The 20,735-nt window shown below is 45.1% G+C and overlaps 1 protein-coding gene across 1 annotated transcript; it reads left to right on the top strand.

Moving 5' to 3' along the window:
- Nucleotides 1-230: 230 nt before the first annotated feature.
- LOC126176939 (translation initiation factor IF-2) lies at nt 231-19,374 on the top strand. The gene is made up of 5 exons (XM_049924140.1): nt 231-505; nt 3,355-3,431; nt 9,566-10,137; nt 15,404-15,780; nt 19,093-19,374. Exons 2-5 carry the CDS (start codon nt 3,365-3,367, stop codon nt 19,121-19,123), a joined length of 1,047 nt encoding a protein of 348 aa, XP_049780097.1. The 5' UTR covers nt 231-505; nt 3,355-3,364; the 3' UTR covers nt 19,124-19,374.
- Nucleotides 19,375-20,735: the final 1,361 nt, after the last annotated feature.

Here is a 20,735-nt window from a genome sequence, read left to right as displayed (position 1 = left end):
CGTTAAATCACGGCCGGGGCGACGTGTGTCCGGCTGGACCTGAATAATGCATTGCCAACGCGTGCCGGGGGCGCTCCTCCAGCGGAGGCGTGGGTGTGGGTGTGTGCGTGCGCCATTTTGGAGGCGGTGGGGGCGGCCGCCACGCACCTCACGTAGCGGACGCATGCCAGTCTCCGGCGCGGTCGCCTCGTGCGTTATGCGAGTGCGGCCTGACAGCTTAGGCTGAATGGCCGATTGATAAAAAAAACGGGCGGTGGGGCGGCGAGCACGCCCGCACTGTATCTGCATGTCCTTCTGGGCGGCTGCCAAGGGCCGCGCGGCGCCCCCGGCCGGGGTGGGAGTCCCCTGTATATAAGCCGCCGGCTCCTGCCGACGGGCACACCTCGCCGAGGAGATCCACCAGCCTCTCCTGTCCCCAGAGAGACGCCTCCGCCGCGAGACGAAGACTTGCCGGAAACGGTCTGGTGTCGTCCGCATCCAACAACTCGACGACGACCTCCTACTCGTGAGTACCTACCGCCTACCCACCTGCTGTCTCGTGAAGCGGGCTAGTTTACACCAGTGGATTAGTCTCGTATATTTCGGCTGTAATTGTTACCTCGTGCACAGCTATCCGGTTACCTCGTGCAAGTAACTCATCCTCTCTTACGGGGCGGTGCAGGTTTGCCCAATTCCGTTATACGCTATATCTTCCGCGAAGCCAATGATTGACAAATTAGCATTTTTCGAGTTCACGACCCTTCGGTTACGTTGCTGTAAGGTGAAGCCTAGCCGGCCGGGGTGCAGTTTTGCCCAATTCCGTTATACGCTATATCTTCCGCGAAGCCAATGATTAACAAATTAGCATTTTTCGAGTTCACGACCCTTCAGTTACGTTGCTGTAAGGTGAAGCCTAGCTGGCCGGGGTGGCCGAGCGGTTCTAGGCGCTACAGTCTGAAACTGCGGGACCGCTACGGTCGCAGGTTCGAATCCTGCTTCGGGCATGGATGTGTGTGATGTCCTTAGGTTAGTTAGGTTTAAGTAGTTCTAAGTTCTAGGGGACTGATGACCTGAGAAGTTAAGTCCCATAGTGCTCAGAGCCATTTGAACCGTTTGGTGAAACCTAATCTCCCTCGCGGTGTCGACCTGCGCTGTCTGTAACTTCCCCAGACAGCGAATCTTTTTCAATTAATAAACATTTATCCGACGATACCAAGCGAAGACATGAGTGAGCAACTTTCAGCTGCGATATTAATGTTTTTCAGCACTGCATAAGAAATTCTCCCTTAGGTTCTTGTTGGTGAACATACGAAATTTCCTACAGAGCAATATATCGCTCTCTGGTCTTCTGGTTGTTGTTGTAGGCGGACGCATCTACCGTATGTCCCAGCCCTAAACGACATATTAACAACGTGAAAAATCATTTCTCTTCTTTCAAATAAACAATGTGACCCTATAACAGTTTTTATTTATTAATTACAGATACGACTGACCACTACCTTAATGAACTCAGTTTAATCCTGACGTTTGCGCCAGGAGAGAGCAACGCCTCATCGAATGATCTCTGCGGGAAAAAAGCGACAACGAGACAAGCAGTAAACTTTTAATTAATTTTTATGTAAGTCCGACTCTTTTCACGGAGAATATGAATCAAGAGCGCCAAGTAACGTGGCGGTTGAGGCGTCCTAATATCATGTTTCAGGAACGATGACTAACTGGCACAAAATTATTCCAGAACTTCGACGATGAGGAAATAACAGGCGGTGTCCCGTCATGCTTTTGTCAAATCAAAGATTCATTTAGATGCAGTTAGTTGTCGAACAATGCCGTCTTCAGACAGCGGCATACCTCTACAGTGTCAATTGCCTACTGTCCTTACGATGATTTTGTTTTTCTAGAAGGTGCATGAGAAATAATGTGTAATTTGCAGGAGAAATATATCCAACCGTTTGAAGACCAACTTTGGCGCTGAACTAATAACGACTACATAAACCGTTTGTTTAAAGAAAATGTAAGGTCCTATTCAGTTGTTTCTTCTCCTTCCACCTGTCATTACGGTTCTGCACAGTCAATCGGATAAAATGGTATTCCGCATATGCCTAACGTACTAATATAACATTTCCGGTGTACTAAAGTCACCGCTGCAAGCGGTAAGAAAGTCAGATAGGAGGGAAACTGCACAAAAAACTATAACGGTATTGTAAATTCTGTCCAAAACTATTGCCATCGTCATTCTGCGTAGGCAAGATGGAAAGACTTATTATACATAAACGACACAGGTAGAATCGGTTTAATTTCACTAACTTTCATTGTACAACAAGACTGAAAGATCGATGTTAGTCAAGAGAGAACGACGATCAGTAAAGTGCGCCGTTCGCAACGCACTAACTTTTTGTGTATAAAACTGATTTGTAGCAGACTGCACACGCTATTTGTATTGAGAGTTTTGTATGTTATGTATAATGCTTTGTTACATACATTTCTTTATCGTATTTTGCTAGAAAGATATCTCTGTTTTACAAATTTCACTAACCTTTACTGGGCAGAGAAACGTGCTAGTACATTCTACAAGCTACTCCCATATAACAATTTCATTTGACTGTGCTGTTTTCTCAGTAAAAGCCTTAAATCGTAACTCACTGGGTAACAGGTCCCGTTTTTGTCGCATTGTTTCGACGACATTTCTAGTGTGACCTCACATGTTCTTACTTACTGCGATACAATCGTAAAATTGTAGATTCAGACTTTTTTTGTGATCGCCCATGTCATAAGACGGTCTCCTCAGTTACCAGGCACATTGATGCAGTCGTTGTGGGGTGATCAAATCGAGGTAGCCTAATTGAGGCCTATTGGCGGAAAACATATCCCTCATCAGTATCCGGCCGGCAATAGAGGGGCATGTGGTAGCTGCTGATCACTAGGTATTCCACCAGTGACCTAGGCTGGATCCCAAACCTGTGTTACACAGTGGAAGCAGGAGTCATTGTCTTACTTGATTTGTCAGACATATGGGAATATTAAGTTGGTGGCCCTTTTTGTCCTGTATTTCACACTTAGCTTTCTTTATCATTTGTGTCAATAAAACAAACAATGGCCTAACGTAAACTAATCACTAAGCAATAATAGTAAACGCAGAGTCTACACTTTGGGAAAGGTTAAGTGCCAAAAAGCCCTAAGAAAGAAGATTTTTCAATCATACGGCTGTATGCTTCCCTCGGGGCCTCTCAGACAGGAATGAATTATGATTTTCGATTGCCTTGTCTGAAAAATCACATTAACTGGCCTATGTGTCACTGCTGGAGAATGTAATTTAAGCTCCTAATTTTTTTTTTGTGAACAGATAAAAACTCAGTTGTATTTATGTTTCGGTTGCAGGTCTGTCATCATGAGGACAGCAATGGCACTGATGTTGTGTGTTGTTGTGGCAGCTACGGCTCCTCTGCAGAGTTTAGGTGAGTCCTCCAGCAGAACCTACGTATAACACGAATCTCGCTCTAATGATTTTGCCACATCCTTCCAAATTTCTTCATAACTAATAGTATCTTAAGTAGTGCAATACTTACTTCTTCAGGTTATCTATGGCAGCGAATCACTACAGGACAGGTACCGAATGTTTTCTTCTCAAAGCTACAGAGAATTGCTAGAGGCTGTTAAAATTAAGCTCAACAAAAATTTTAGTATTCAACATAGTACACTCGGCGATGGAAAAACTTAAGAAACAAGGACACACTCATACAGCTGAGACCTCCCTTCTTTGAAGTTAAAGAGGCCAGCAGGTGAAAACACCTCTATTATGCTTTTGGTGGCCGTATGCGGCTCAGGCGACAGCGAACAGTTTCGCTTGTCACGACTTTCGGCGTATCCTTGGTCTGTCAGCGGTCGTCTGCTCGCTGGTCGCTGACCGTGCTCCAGATCTGGAGGAACGGCTCTGTGAACACGGAAACGTATTTTACAAAATGTACTTACAAAAGGTTTCAGTTTTACTACTACACGAGTGACTGCACTACTACAAGAAACGAAAAATATCATTTAGGTGATAAAACAAAAGTATTTTCAGATCAATGTTACTCTCAGCAGTATTTAGAAGCCGCGAAAAATACGTCAAGAAACGTGATGGCAATTAATATTTTCGCTGCGGCGAGCTGTAGCCTATCCCGTAAATTCAATTGAACTTTTTGCACGCGAAAACTCTCACATGAATAATGAAACTCACAAAAGAAGGAATATTTCTACTCATGTAACCATTGGAGACGTGGAACTAAATGTAACCGAATGTCGGATATGGTAATGAAAAATATGGAAAAGAAGGAGTAACGATAAGCTTACAACTAAGTGAGCCAATAGTTTTCATTAGAGACTTCCCTGATGCCGCCCACTGCACTTCCATTATCGCTCAACTTTAATGTTGGCCGTGTACTGTGAATAGAACCTTACTAACAGAGCGCAATAGGAAACTGTAGTTGCTACGCTGTGATCTATTAGCACCGTGCATTTTCTGTCATGCAAGTTCGTTGACGTAATTACGTAGAGCAACAATCCTCAGCTTTACAATGCTGCCATGAACTCGTTTCTAATGAAGGCTGTTTAGTTTTGAATCTACCTATCGTCTCAGACAGGCAGCTGGAACTGAAACTCGAACTGTTTACAATCTAATTCCTAGACGATATGTGCAATAACAGTAATTTCGTGAGGCTTAACGGCATGGTGTGAACCTTTCGGAGACTTGTGTGTTCTTAAACTACACCAGTAATCATATCGAGGAGATGTGATCTACAGTTTGGCGTGGAATCCGAACCTTTACATCAATTAGATGCTTAAAGCAGACTGAAACTTTCGTCGTCAGTTTGCGATTCGATCGTGCGAACTTTCGGTTCAAACGCCTTATCGCTGGACCATCAGGTCCGACTACAAGTGCAAGAAGTTTCCATCTTACTTCACTTAACTCGTACAGTGAGGTGACCTGCCAACAGCTTCAGCGACTAAACGTTTGACAAATACTCAGCACAATTTGATGAGAAACGAGGAAATATATTTTCGGCGACAAAACAGCGATTGGTTTATTATTATCATTAACGGCCACAGTCACACAATAAACGAGGACTGATCCTTGACAGGACTTGCAGAATCATATCGCAAAGGATTCGGGGATACGGCAACTTGATGTTATAAACATGTAACGTACATCCAAATGATATAAACATTTAATGGGTAACAGAAAAAGTATATCTGTTTGTTGTCTACTTGGACAAGTAGATTATGGACTTATAATAATAAGTTCCTCAAGAGTAGCCGGAGAAGGATCTCCAAATATTCACCAAAGTCTTTATTGTTTGCTGTTCAGACACTTTTGCGTCGATAAAGAATTATATTTTGTCAGATAGGACATTCAGACCACATACTTAAACCATGTACTCCAAATTCATTTTGGAAGACATAAGGCGGATTCTCGTTTGGCAAAATGCGGCAGTGGAAAAATTCACTCTGTGTGTACGAACAGTTCTCCGTGTAGTCAATGACGTCAGGGCTGCAAGGAACGAAGCCGTAAATCGCAAGCAGGTGGTAGGATGTGATCAATCACAGCCTCAGTGCGAACACTCGACTGTAGCGACATTCGACGACAGTCGGCGAGCCGGTCTGGACTCACTGTGCGCTTGCCAGCCTCCTGCGAGCTGTGTTGGCGGCGCGCCAACGGGCCATACAGATCGCAGAGGATTCGTAAGTTGCTGCGTCGTTCGCAGCCAGAATCCTTCTTAGTGCTAGTTCATGGACAAAGTGATCCGCAGTTTATAAGAGTCGACAGTTTAATCTTGTTGTCCTGTGCATAGTTGACAATACGATGGAAAGAGAAAGGACGAAGGAGAGGGGAAAATTAACCGCTCATCCTCCTCGGTAGCTGCGCACTCAGAGCGGCGGATTGCCAAGCGAAGAGGCCCGGGTTCTAATCCCGGCCCGGTAAGAACTTTTCTGCGCCCAAGGACTGAGTGTTTCCTTGTGTTGTCACTACGTTCGTATCGTCATAACTGACATTCCACTGTTGAGATGGCTGAATGGGCACGTCCAGGAAGCCAATAATTTGAACAAAAAAAGTTAATCGTAGGTCGTTACGGACAGCAGCATTGCCTCATTTGTGGTTGGAGAAGAATTCAGTCGTGCCTTTGAAGTCGCTTTCGTAGCATTTACTTCAGTTGTTTCCAGCAACTGAGAAATCTGCAATCAAAAGAACTAGACAAGAATATGAACATCGCTCCGACCGAATACTGGTGCCATAACACTTAACACTGAGAACAGTTTTCTCTTTTGCTGTTCAAAGGAAGGAAGAAAAGTTAGGAATGAATGCCCTGTCGACAGCGAGTTCATTAGAGACGGAGCACAAACCGAGCGAGGTGGCGCAGTGGTAGCACACTGGACTCGCATTCGGGAGGACGACGGTTCAATCCCGCGTCCGGCCATCCTGATTTAGATTTTCCGTGACTTCCCTAAATCACTCCAGGCAAACGCTGGGATGGTTCCTCTGAAAGGGCACGGCCGACTTCCTTCCTCATCCTTTCCTAATCCGATGAGACCGATGACCTCGCTGTTTGGTCTCTTCCCCCAAAAACAACAACAACAACGGAGCACAAGATTGGGTACAAAAGGGATGGGGATAGAAACCGTTGTCCTTTCAAAGAGACCACGCCGACATTCACCTTAAGCGATGTTAAGGAAATCATCAGTGTGGATGACGGGACGGAGATATGAACCGTCGTTCTCCCGAATACGAGTCCTAGCGCTGCGCCACCTCGCTCACTCACTCACCAGTAGAAGTCAAATGCCCTTAATTTTTATCCTCTGGTTGCGTGTAGTAATATAACGTCACAACCATGAATAGCGTCTTTACATAAGTGAAGGTTTTCGTATTGGTAGAGTCTTTGACTCCATTGTCAATTTTTTTCAAGCAGCTTCTATTTGGTCTTCTACCGGCTCTCGACGCCTGTGCTGCTGCTATTTACCTGGGCTGAGTCGGCAGCAGCAGCATAATCACGGGCAATATAGAGACTGATACGCACGTAGAATAGCGCGAAAGGAGCTATGCGGTATTACTTGTACCCAACCAGTTGTGAAAAGAGGTTACTACTGAAAGAAAGCAAGGTGCGATTGTGGTGGTTAAATCATTACGGAGAAATCATAACGCCAGTCCAATTATTGTCTCATGGAAAGCAGTGAGTAGAGGACAATGAAACAAGTAAATATTTCTAATAAACATATTTCCGGAAACCAATGCTTTCCCCGATGCGACTTATTACGACTGAGCCCTCAAAGAGCGAACAACATATAACTTTATGAGGATGCAGATATGCTCTTGAGGACAAACACATTACAAGTATTTCACAAGGCCACCGTTCATATGAAAGCAAGATCAGTAAGTCGGCATACGTTGCGTCAGAGGAACCATGTTTATTAAAATAATTTGCTTGATTCATTCAACTCTACTCGCCTCTTTTGTACATGTGCCTCCACGTCGATGCCCGTACACTTTCAAAAATCCCCGGCCTCTTCTGTATGCATTGACAACCATCCACAAAACATTTCCGCAGTTCACAGACACTATCTACAAGACTGGAATAAACCCAACCTTTTAAATACCCACTCACAACAACAGTAAATACGCAAATAAAAAAATCAGAGTCACAGGAGGCTAGGTAAGCCACGAAAAATACACTTGTCGTCGAATATTAGTGCTATGTGTTCTCGAGACATGTGAAAGTGTACCGATGCACCATCATGCACGTACCACGTACACATCCTTTCACCATGAGGAACGCCATCAAAAAAGTCGATTAGCTTGTGCTGCACATGAAGGGCTTATTTCAATAGTGGTACAAGTCCATTACGTCGACTTTTCTGTCTATAATGCTTCTGAAATTAATGAGCCAAACAAACAGAAAGAAAGGTTCATCTCTAGCAAGAAGCCATATGCTTGAATATTTCTGGTATCTTAACTGCAGATTTTTCAGCGGTCATTTAACTTTAGGACTCTGTATCTCAATATGAACAAAAATTGACTTGTACCAATATTGAAATAAGCCCTTCACATGATCAGTAAGCCGGTACAGCTAGTATCAGGGGGACCATGTTTATTAAGATAATTTGCTTGATTGATTGACCTCTAATCGCCCCTTTCGTCTGCGCCTAGAACAGTCAAACACACTGTACAAGCGAGGTGTTTACTGCTTCCCAACCTCCGTAGTTTACAGTCTTACTCGACATCTGTCATCGTTCTTCTACGAGGTCGAACTCGTGTCCTTTTTCCCTCTGGAATCCAGCTCCAAACCTTCTTTGGTCGTCTGTTATCGCCCATCCCTTTTTTAATGTCTACATCACAGTAACCTTCTGTTCACAACAGCTTCCATTATGCAATCTTCCACTTCTATCGTATTTCCTGATTTCCTCAGTATTATTAACTTAACGTACACGTAGGTAGAAAAAAATCTTATTATTTCGTTATACAAAAACAATACGCATAATTTTGTTTATAATATACGATACGTCACCCGGCTGCTGTGGCCGAGCGTTTCTAGGCACTTCAGCCTGAAACTGTGCGACCACTACGGTCGCAGGTTCGAATCCTGCCTCGGGCATGGATGAGTGTGATGTCCTTAGGTTAGTTAGGTTCTAGGGGACTGATGACCTCCGATGTTAAGTCCCGTAGTGCTCAGATTCGTTTGATTTGAACGATACGTCAGGTTAACTCAGCTGTTGGAGTGAACTTGTTTGCTCCGTATGACAGAGCTTGTTATTTTAAATTGCGGACAATCGCAGGCAATTTTCCGCAGTTTGAATGAAATGATCCGTACTAGCTGTAAAATACTTTGCGTTAAATGCGATGGGTCAATTGAAGACGCATGCTCAGGTGATCAGTACAAATCTTTACATGGGACTTTTTGTTTTTTTTTTACAAGTAGTTCTTAACAAAGGTCTGAACAATAAAGTGACGCTGAAAGGTATTACTATGTGGTAGTACTTCAGGAGCACTTGCGGAGATTCTTTTTTCTTAACTTCTCATGGTTGGGATTCACAGTCATATAATATTTCTTAAAAGACACCATAGTCGCCGTTGACTGTTTAAAATATTTTTGTTACTATTGCAATTTCGGCATTATGGCCATTTTCAAGTAACACTGCAAAGTCACATTCTGTTAGATAGTTTTATAATCTGACAGAATGTGACTTTGCAGTGTTACTTGAACATGGCCATAAGGCCGAAATTGCAATAGTAACAATAAATATTTTAAACAGTCAACGGCGACTATGATGTCTTTTAAGAAATTCTTTTTTCTGTCAGAGACGGCGGAAACAAAAGATCGGTTGGGGGGGGGGGGAGGTGGCTTTATATGTGCTAAAAAATACGTAACACAGTACGTAAATGATTGACGCTGTAATGTAGTCTAGACTCATGTCTAAGTACTAGAGACATAGCCATTCCACAGTTTTTGTTTCTACTCTGCAAATCTCACTACTGTTGATCGCTCCTGTCTACATAAAAAGCGGCTGCAGCCGTCGCACAGTTACGTGGAGTTGAGGTGACAGCGGTGTGTGGTGCCCGCAGCGTTCCCGCAGAGGGCGATGATGTTCAGCGGCTACTTCGGCCGGCCCGTGCCGGCGCAGTACTACCCGCGCACGTACGGCCGGCCGGGCTTCGTGACGCGCGGCTACGAGCCTCAGGGAGCCATGTCGGCTTTCGCCGCCGGCAACACGGTCGCCGCGGGATCTGGCTTCTACGGCGGCGCCGACGGCAACGGCAACGGCAACGGCAACGGCATAGGCTACGCCAACGGCAACGGCAACGGCTACAACAACGGCAACGGCTACAGCAACGGCAACGGCGCGGCGCTCACCCCCGACTGCAGCCAGTGCAACGGCGTGGTGCCGCCCCCGGGCGCCAGCGCCGAGCAGCCCGAGCCGGAGGCGGAACCCGAGTCGCAGCCGCAGCCATTGCCGGAAGCCGATCCCGCCCCCGCGCCCGCCCCCGGCTCCCAGGAAGAGCCCGGCGTGTCGCAGGAGCAGCCCGCGCTGCCGCCGCCCTCCGCCGAGGCTGACGACGCAGACTTCCCCAGCGACCAGCCCGCCACGCCCGCTCCCGTAGCGCCGCCGGCGTCCGCCGAAGTCCCAGAGCAGGAGGTAAGCGCGACGCCTTCATGTCGTGTGCGTACTGTAAGACCTTCGGTTCACACACCATCAGATTATTTGACTTGTCGCTCTAACGAAGTAGGCGAGTGTCAGCAATGTGTCTCGTGGTCTTATCGTGGCGTGTTCATCTTCTGCCGTTAGGTCAGGCGATAGAAATGCCACTTGCACGCTTAGAGTAGTAGATTGACGGTGACCGATTTTAAACAGAACTTGATTAATTTTCACGCACATTTATTAAAATAATAAATAACATAGACATTACGTAACTTGATTCTGGATGCTGTTTACAATTGGCAATCTGAAGTTCCTTTGGTCTTGGTGGGTTAATCTTATTCTCACATATCTCTGACACTTGAAAAAGTGTCTATACATTTTTCTTCATGGCTATGTACAAGTATATGATAATCTTATTAGGCGCAGACTGAAACTTGACTATAAACTAATGCAGACTAATGCGGTCTCATGCAGACTGACTAATCGGAGGTCTGTACACTCGTTATAACTCCTCGAGCGTTCAGGTATCACTGCGCGAGTGTGATCCGCGAGGAGCAAAGGTTCTACGTTAGCAGCAATCTCATTGGCTGCGTTACATATTAATACGCGGATCGGCGGAAGCAGAATTTGGTCCGTCTCTAAGACAGCGCCATCTCGTAGTGCGGAGATGGACGAGCGCTGCGCCTGCGCTGTTGTGCTTAGCGGCGCGCGCTCTAGTGGGAAAGTTGTGTACGCGCTGACGACGCGGAACTATGTACACAACACTTCACTTGTTACCTAGCAGTGTTCTTTCCATCTCTATATCGCACTCGTAACCTACACTCATTCAGCACAGTAAAATTGCCACTTAAATCTTCAACGCATTTTTTTCTAATGCATTTATTTGTTGCCTTTGGATACACCAGTACGGCCAGTCTAAACTTACCTTGCTGCCATCCTTATAAAGCGTCAATATATTGTTCCTACGAGGGCTATTTGGAAAGTAAGGTCCGATTGGACGCGAAAATCCGATAAAGCTTTGAACATATGTGTTGGGCAGAGTCTCTAATATGCTCATCGCTCGCGTCACGTCGGTCTTTCCATTTCTAAGCGCGCAGGGAGCGCGTGAAGATGCCTAGAACAATAATGTCTCCTGCCAAATACGAGAGCCTGGTGAAAGATTTCGAGTGATGTTGTGCAGCCCACATAACATAACTGTCAAGCGTTTCCTTCTCGGCCGCACTCTGCAGGTGCAATGAATATGCTCCTGCCGATGTTTCGGTGGGAAGTATCTGAACAGCCACAATACAGCCCGTAACTGACTCCCTCTGAGTTTCATCTCCGCTTACACGAACCGCTGACTATGAAAACAACATTTTCGCACAGACAACAGACAACAAGCTGTAGCCGAACGTAGAGAACTGGCGGAAAGCACAGACGGCTGCCTTCTATGAAGAGGGTGTTGGAAAGCTGGTACAATGTTAAGACAACTGTCTGAGTCTCAGCGGTGACTTGTACCTGAAACATGTAGCTAACTGTTGCAAACAAAACCTGTTTTATTCTCACATTGGTTTCCATTTCGCCACCAATCGGAACTTACTTTCCGAATAGACGTCGTACAATTTCTTGCAAATTTAAAACAAACTTCTATGACATGGTGAAAAATATAGAAATAAATACAGTGGCTTCTTAGGTTAACCAACAGATTTCTAACAAATCGAAATAAACACACAAGCAGGCTTAATGGTCACAATTCATTCCCAACTTTTAACACTCATTCTAGAAGCAATTGATAAATGTCTATACGCATTGTATTCAGAAGTGTTAACACAACTGAAGGAGGTTCTTGATTCATGTAGACCAGCTCCATAAGTAGACACTCTGATTCTCTTCTATATCGAGGACAGCCAAATTAGGTGTGGCAGACGTCCCAGTTCTCCCCACGGTATGATGGTATGATGTGAAGTTTGTAGATGTGTTGACGGTAACAACCGTGGTCTACCTTCAATCTGGCAATGATCCTTACAAATTGCGTCTCGTTACCTACGCCAGTTGGGCTACATTTCATAACCCACTTTTCAACATACCATTCGGCCCTCGGTAGATGTACGTGGATTTGTTTGTACAAGGTGCTATTGCGCAGATCTTCGGTCTCCTACGTCTTGTTACATTCGTTTTTGGCCGTGTCTCTAACTACAGCGAGAAAATCATCCGCTGCAATGCGTCGTTCTTATATTTTATTCGTTGTTACGTCCTTAAGCAATTGACTAGCTTTTCATGTCCGCTTGATCCACAATGATGATACCTCCGTACTGGTTTTATTCGGGTCTGATACAGGAGCAGCTGATGTCAGTGTTTGCACAGCGGAGAGTCCGTGATTATTACGATATGGTTAGCTGCTACTCTCATGCCGTATCTTAGTCCCCTCTCAATGGCCACGCCACTTTCGGGAGGCGAAATAGTTCACTCTTCTTATTTTTAATTTCTACAAAGGCCCAGACGACAGGGTCCACGTATTTAGACCGTCAGTATACACACATACAACACCTATCCACTGCTCGAGAACACTTTCTAAATTGCTGTTATTGATTAATAGGCTTTCAGAGTAGCCCACCTTAATACGTACGTCCAGTAGCTTGATGACGTGTTCCTAGCGTTGCTCAAAGTAGGGTAGTACTAGAGCTCTCCCAATGAGGTTCAGGACTTGTCTAGGGTTGAAATTGCCCGTACAAATGGTGGTGTTGATTTTTGGGTCCAGTAACCAATGTTTCAACGTCTTTATCTTCCTACAGAGTGTCTGTCTTTAGGGAGCACCATTATAGGCTAATGTCTCATATGCAAATCTTCATAACGTATGATTAAAAGTAATTCCTCTTTCCGCGAAACATTATCGCGATGGCAGCCGAGCGGTTGGGACGAATTGTCTTACTCTTCCTTTTTTAACTAAACTCTGCACCTACGTTCCCACTGATTGTAAGAGAATGCACTAACATTACTCTACACTTTATCGTCTCTGTTTCGTTGACGGATTTCAGTTTACAAATATTTATCCAGTCACTACCGCCCATTAATTTATACACATCTCCAAGTTCGGCATGTTAAACCCATTTTTTTGATTTGCAGTATTCCATTATTTGTCACAGTCATCTTTTAAATGCGTTAATCTCTTAATTATTTTGGTTGTTAAGGAAAAATCTTGTTGAATGACGATCAGGAGATAAAGTACCGGTACGTATCGGATTATCATAGTCTGAACACAAGTTCAGATTAAACAGGATTCAGCAAAAATTCAGATGAGTTTTTGAAAGATATCATCCTGTCATCGATGTTGAATGCAGGGGAGCAACGGAAACATTTATGTGGAGTCGAACCGTGCCACTCCCGGATGCAAGTGACACGCAGTGAAAACTCACCATCAGAATCGTTTTAGGGTATAGATCTGATGCTGCCCCATCGGGTTGCGAGTTTTCCATGCGAAAATTATCTGTTATGTAACTTACAGACCCTCGATGTGTCTCAGTGTCATCTAGGATAGACTAAGGGCTTAATACACTACTCTGCCTTATTTCTGTTTGCAACCTTAAACCGACCGATACTACAGATACAAAACATGTTGCGTGGCGACAAATGGTTTGTTTCCCATCATAAAAGTACACAGTTTGATATGAATTTTAAAGAAACTGCAATTTATGAGCATATTTAAATTTGTAAACTCAAGTTGCTAATACGACGTGACATGTCTCAGTGAGGTAGGGAAATATTACTCTGCAAACTGTCAAGATTACATGACAAAATAGAGCAAACAAATTGTGAAGAACCATGTGTCCTTAAAAATTAGGTAACCTTCTGTCGTAATAGCATCTGATCGGGCGTGTATTCGCTGAAACTGTGGTATAAACACACGATAACCTGCAACGCTTTCGAATATAATCTATTCCCCATGCTTTTCGAAAAAAATCAAGTCAAAAAATGCTATTACTAACACTTACCTATCACTAAGGAAGGTCGCAAAGACAGACTCGAACTGTGGCCAAGGAATTTTGATTCTAATCGTTTCTTAAGTTTCAGTTGTTTTCTCTGGAAGCAATACACCCAAATTGAAAAGGTCTGTTAGGAAAAGATCAGCTACCGATACTTTTTACGAGTACCCACTTTGAACAAGGGCTTCACCTAAATGACTCAAAAATGGTTCAAATGGCTCTGAGCACTATGGGAGTTAACATCAGAGGTCATCAGTTCCCTAGAACTTAGAACTAGTTAAACCGAACTAACCTAAGGACATCACACACATCTATACCCGAGGTAGGATTCGAACCTGCGACCGTAGCAGTCGCGCGGTTCCGGACTGAAGCGCCTAGAACCTCTCGGCCACCGCGGCCGACAACGACTCACTATCATCGGTAGACTAAGACTGAAGTCCATCTATGTCCTACAGAAGGATAACAGTTAGCACAACGGTATTCCAGTTGTTAATACTGACTTCTGTAAATCGGTGTTACTCTTTCTCCTTTTGGATATATTGTGATAACTAGTAATCAAATAAAGATTAATAGGTTGCACAATGATGATACTTAAGTAACTTGAAGTTTTGCTTCTATAAAACTGAGCCTTCATTTCTCTTGAAAAGGATGAATGCTCCAGTCTTCAGACGAAAGAAAACTCTTTGGCAGCACAAGGAATCTAATTTGGATCCTCTGTGTACCATTCAGACGAGGTCTGCCTCGAGAGATCAAACAACAACGTAAACGTTAATAGTACCAATTAGTCGCTCTCAAAGGACTTCTGCATATGTAGTTCCTTCTCTGCTTCTAGCCAGAGAAATTGCTCAGAGAAGATCTATGAGTGATAGTGGATGTCAAATTGCTAATGCCATAAAAGTCGAGGGCAAAATGAACGTGGAAGAAAAGAAAGTTCAGTTTCCCGTGCACCATGGTTAGCACACTGGACTCGCATTCGGGAGGATGACGGTTCAAACCCGCGTCCGTCCGTTCCGATTTAGATTTTCCGTGGTTTCCCTAAATCGCTTCAGACAAATGCCGGGAAGGTTCCTTTGAAAGGGCACGGCCGACTCCTTCCCCGTCCTTCCCTAATACGATGGGATCGATGACCTCGCTCTTTGGTCCCTTCCCCCAATTCAACCAACCAAAGTTCTGTTTGTCTTCCGTGGAAAATAGTTCAACGATGAGTGGGTGGATCGTATCGCTTTTGGATCACCTGTCAGTCCTCAACACCCCTGACATCACTGACATGTGCACCCACAGCATAATATGCCTACGTGTTGCAGAGCGGTCGCGACTTTTCACACAAGCACGAGCCCAAGCCGGCAAGCAAGCCCGGCCGCAAGCGACCGGCGCAGGACAGCGCCGACGACGATGACGACGACGACGACGAGGATGACTTCCCGGTCGCCGGGCTGCCGCTGCCGGGCAAGCGGCGCAAGGGCCAGGGCGGCTTCTACAGCTCGTACTTCCCCATGTTCTTCGGCGGTTTCCCCGGAGGCCGCAGCAGCGGGGGCGGTGCCGACGGGACGCCGGGCGTGGCCACGGCCATCGCCAACAGCTACAGCACGGGCAAGGGCGCCGTCGCCACCAGCCACGCCACCGCCTACGGCGGGCCCCACCTGCTCGGTGCCTCCGGTTCCAATGGCTACAGGAAAAACGGGTACGGTTGCCAGTCCACTAATCGTCGCTCTCCGATACCCAAAGATCACTGACACCCCCAGCAATTTTATAACACCTGCTTGCACATCGGAGATAAATTTTTCTTCTTTTCTTTTAAGTCACCTCTGAACTAGCTTCATACGTTTCACATCTCTGCTTATAAGGCCTCCAGTGCAATGAACTATGTCTAAGATGCATTCTAATCTTTGACAGTCCTTAAGCTTTCACGTTCTATAGCCAAATTAGTCTTCACACGCCTCGCACTACAGGGTTCCTTCCCCCCCGCTCCCCCCCCCCCCCCCCCCACAAAAAAATAGTTCTAATGTGTGTGAAATCTTATGGGACTTAACTGCTAAGGTCCCTAAGCTTACACACTACTTAACCTAAATTATCTTAAGGACAAACACACACACCCACGCCCGAGTGGGAGGACTCGAACCTTCGCTTGAACCAGCCGTACAGTCCATGACTGAAGCGCCTTAGACCGCTCGGCTAAGATCCTTCTCCTTGTCGGATTATCAACAATTTTCTTTCATCGTCTTTTCTGACTGACTATTTGTTTCATACTTCGTAGACTTGCAAATTCCCTTATCTTCTGCAGCAGTACAGCCGGAAGGTTTCAGCTGTTTTCTTTCCTGTTGCTCTGACAACGTGGTGAGAATTGTGTGAAGTCTACTAGAAACATTTGCGTTACCTTTTCGCTTTTGTGAAAGGGCAATGCTTTGTACTACACGGATAACTACAATTACGTCTTCGTCTTAACGCCACTGTCATTTAAGTCTCTGCTTTTCATCTTTCGTATAGTTTACTTTAGAGCAGAATGACGTATTCAGGCTCTGTGTTTTCCAAGCGTAGTATCCCTTGAGCTGCGGGAACACAGTATTGTCTGTTTGGAGCTTACGGGCACTCAACGTCGAGGTCATCAGCGCTCTTAAATATATTAAAAGAAACAAAAGTGAATAAAATGTCAAACATTGTTCTCATACAGTGAGTAGGAAACCTGTGAAGCAACACTCATTCACTCACTCTCACCAAACTCGCGTTGACCCACTCTCACAGGCATTAATACAACAGAGAAAAAAATGGTTCAAATGGCTCTGAGCACTATGGGACTCAACTTCTGTGGTCATAAGTTCCCTAGAACTTAGAACTACTTAAACCTAACTAACCTAAGGACATCACACAACACCCAGCCATCACGAGGCAGAGAAAATCTCTGACTCCGCCGGGAATCGAACCCGGGAACCCGGGCGTGGGAAGCGAGAATGCTACCGCACGACCACGAGATGCGGGCACAACAGAGAAGGTTGAAAGGTGTTATATATGGGTTTGAAACACATGTAAAACTACAGAAGAGGCCAAAGAACAGCACAAGGAAATGTAACTAGCTGAACACATAAAATAAAAAAAATAGTTCGTTTGCCAGAACTTTGAGCGGGAATAAATTTTATAAACAAAGGAATATTCCAATGTAAATCAGTTTTTCTTTGCTCCCACAAGGAAAAAATTAACACCAAGGGAGTTTCTATCAATTTACTGTTTTCCAGTATGACATATATCTTGACCATTACATTAAGAAATAACTGAAATAATTACGTAAAGTGATACCTTAAAGTTACTTCCTTTTAAGACGTGTGTGAAAAAGAACACAGCCGGCCAGGGTGGCCGAGCGGTTCTAGGCGCTTCAGTCTGGAACCACGGGGCTGCTACGGTCGCAGGTTCGAATCCTGCCTCGGGCATGGATGTGTGTGATGTCCTTAGGTTAGTTAGGTTTAAGTAGTTCTAAGTTCTAGGGGACTGATGACCACAGATGTTAAGTCCCATAGTGCTCAGAGCCATTTGAAGCATTTGAAAAGAATGACACAATGCGTAAAATAACTATTCATTTCATAATATTGTCACGATTTTTCTTCGACCATATGGATACATTTAGATCAGGAAGATAAAACATGTATTGGTCTAACACGAATAAATAAAAAATTCAGTTGATAAAGTCGAGCTGCGGGTTATCGTGAAACCACTCAAGTCCTCTGTGGTATATTAATATGCCTGCATTTCCTAAAATTGAGTGTTTGCTTCAGTATCACCAATTCACTAAGGATGATAGCTATTGAAGTGAATCTTGATTGCATTTCGCAACGTTTAATTCATTTTACACAAGCAGTCTTGCAACCTCCTTCCCTTTTCATATCGCTATATGATTCATTCCTCCAGTGTCAGCATAACAAATTCATATACCTCTACATGTGATTAAGCACACATCTTCGATATTCATAAACCAGGACTCAAATCTGCAATACACGATTTACAACAAATGACTTACATCTTCTTACCTTTATTCTTACCTTCGTAAGTGAAGTTACAGGAGGGCTCAGTAACATACATTTGACTTTCGTTTTTAATCGTAGTCTATTCTCAGAAATACTGTGCGTTCTTTCGAATGGTTCTAGCCTCACAAACGCACTGAACGTTGCTTCTTCAGTGTAGTAATATCTCTGTACGGAGAAAATTAGGTCTCACAGTCTCGCACATTTATTTCAGTTTTGTAATCAATATCCATAGCTCTTCGTATCCTTGTTTCAGCATGTGATCATAGATTGTCTGACACAGTGTTCATCAATGAATGTTTAGTATCATACTTCAGTATTCTGAGTAATACCTCGCAGTATCCCACTGTCAAAAGCGTAAAGGAAGTGAATGTCCACCTTGAGTTTTCAGTCTGTGAATTGTCTCTTCATGTATGTGCCATGCACTATGTATTTCCATTACCTAAATGTGTAGGTACCGCAAGTTGGCTGATTATCACCAGTCTGAGCGCAAATGTCTCCGGTTACATTTCATTTCTGCTGCCCAAAGATTTGAGTACAGGAACATCTGACTGTAAGTGCAATCGTCTTATTTCGATCTTCGTATAAACACATTTAACAGATGCCTCTTATATATCGCAAAATACAAATGCCAGTCCCAACTAATAATACCATTTAAATATTTACAGTAGTATATGTAAGGTAACACGACTACCCATTGGCTACGTACTTTGGTCTCACGACGAGATGTCCGCTGGTAGAGGTGTGAGGTGTGCGGTAGATGGAAAGTGCCCTGTGCGCTTGCGGAACACGAGTAGAGTAGTCCCTGCGACAAACACCAGCCGACTCAGAGTCGTACGTGGGCCAGTGTCGGTAGCTCAGACTTTAGCGCCGGCGCCAATAGACATACCTACGAGCTGCCGCGGCTTCTCCTAGCGCAGACATGCCACTGGTGCTCAGCTCAGATCCGCTCGATTTGCCCACTGTTCCTGTTGTTATGCGCGCAGGTCGAAGGCCCGGCTCACTTCGCGAGCGTAGTACCAGCCTCCGCCGCTGCCGCCCGTCGCGAACAGACGCCGGCCGCTGCAGCTGGCGTCGTTCGCTTCCTGGTCCGCCGCAAACGGCCGCTCGCAGCCACCGCCACAGACTGCTGATGGTGCCGGCGCCCGCCGTGGCGGCTGCATCGCCGCAGACGCTCGCTCGCCAGACTCTCGCTATTTAAATACTTACCTATCACACTTTTATGTATTAAAGAACTCTGTCTGTAGTTAGAACCATAAATAAATAAATAAACTAATATTTTAACTATACCATAATCTTTTATTTTGTGTGACGTCTGCTAAAATGGATGTGACTTCGATAGTAGCACTGGATATTAAAGCTCCACTACAAGCTATCCTCATTAAGGATTACAAGTGAATAAAACCCGAAGTAAATACACTATTGGCCATTAAAATTGCTACAGCACGAAGATGACGTGCTACAGACGCGAAATTTAACCAACAGGAAGAATATGCTGTGATATGCAAATGATAAACTTTTCAGAGCATTCACACTAGAATGGCGCCGCTGGCGACACCTACAACATGCTGACATGAGGAAAGTTTCCAACCGATTTCTCATACACAAACAGCAGTTGACCGGCGTTGCCTGGTGAAACGTTGTTGTGATGCCTCGTGTAAGGAGGAGAAATGCGTACAATCACGTTTCCGACTTTGATAAAGGTGAGATTGTAGCCTATCACCATTGCGGTTTATCGTATCGCGACATTTCTGCTCGCGTTGGTCGAGATCCAATGACTGTTAGCAGAATCTGGAATCGGTAGGTTCAGGAGGGTAATACGGAAAGCTGTGCTGGATCCCAACGGCCTCGTATCACTAGCAGTCGAGATGACAGGCATCTTATCCACATGGCTGTAACGGATAGTGCAGCCACGTCTCGATCCCTGAGTCAACAGATGGAGACGTTTGCAAGACAACAACCATCTGAACCAGCAGTTCGACGACGTTTGCAGCAGCATGGACCATCAGCTCGAAGATCATGGCTGTGCCCTTGACGCTGCATCACAGACAGGAGCGCCTGCGATGGTGTACTCAACGACGAGCCTGGGTGCACGAATGGCAAAACGTCATTTTTTCGGATGAATCCAGGTTCTGTTTACAGCATCATGATGGTCGCATCCGTGTTTGGCGACATCGCGGTGAACGCACATTGGAAGCGTGTATTCGTCATCGCCATACTGACGTGTCACCCGGCGTGATGGTATGGGGTGCCATTGGTTACACGTCTCGGTCACCTGTTGTTCGCATTGACGGCACTTTGAACATTGGACGTTACATTTCAGATGTTTTACGATCCATGGCTCTACCCCTCATTCGATCCCTGCGAAACCCTACACTTCAGCAGGATAATGCACGGCCGCATGTTGCAGGTCCTGTACGGGCCTTTCTAGATACAGAAAATGTTCGACTGCTGCCCTGGCTAGCACATTCTCCAGATCCCTTACCAATTGAAAACGTCTGGTCAGTGGTGGCCGAGCAACTGGCGCGTCACAATACGGCAGTTACTACTCTTGATGAACTGTGGTATCGTGTTGAACCTCCATGGGCAGCTGTACCTGTACACGCCATCCAAGCTCTGTTTGACTGAA

This window comes from Schistocerca cancellata, chromosome 1, assembly GCF_023864275.1.
Source record: "Schistocerca cancellata isolate TAMUIC-IGC-003103 chromosome 1, iqSchCanc2.1, whole genome shotgun sequence".
Classification (NCBI taxonomy): Eukaryota; Metazoa; Arthropoda; class Insecta; order Orthoptera; family Acrididae; genus Schistocerca; species Schistocerca cancellata.
The sequence above is the reverse complement of the archived record's forward strand: the minus strand, read 5'-3'. Positions and strand labels throughout refer to the sequence as shown.

Coding starts and splice junctions, on each gene's coding strand:
- LOC126176939 (XM_049924140.1), top strand. CDS start 3,365: ATGAGGACAGCAATGGCACTGATGTTGTGTGTTGTTGTGGCAGCTACG. Junction 3,432..9,565: donor GGCTCCTCTGCAGAGTTTAG/GTGAGTCCTCCA, acceptor TGGTGCCCGCAG/CGTTCCCGCAGAGGGCGATG. Junction 10,138..15,403: donor CCGAAGTCCCAGAGCAGGAG/GTAAGCGCGACG, acceptor TACGTGTTGCAG/AGCGGTCGCGACTTTTCACA.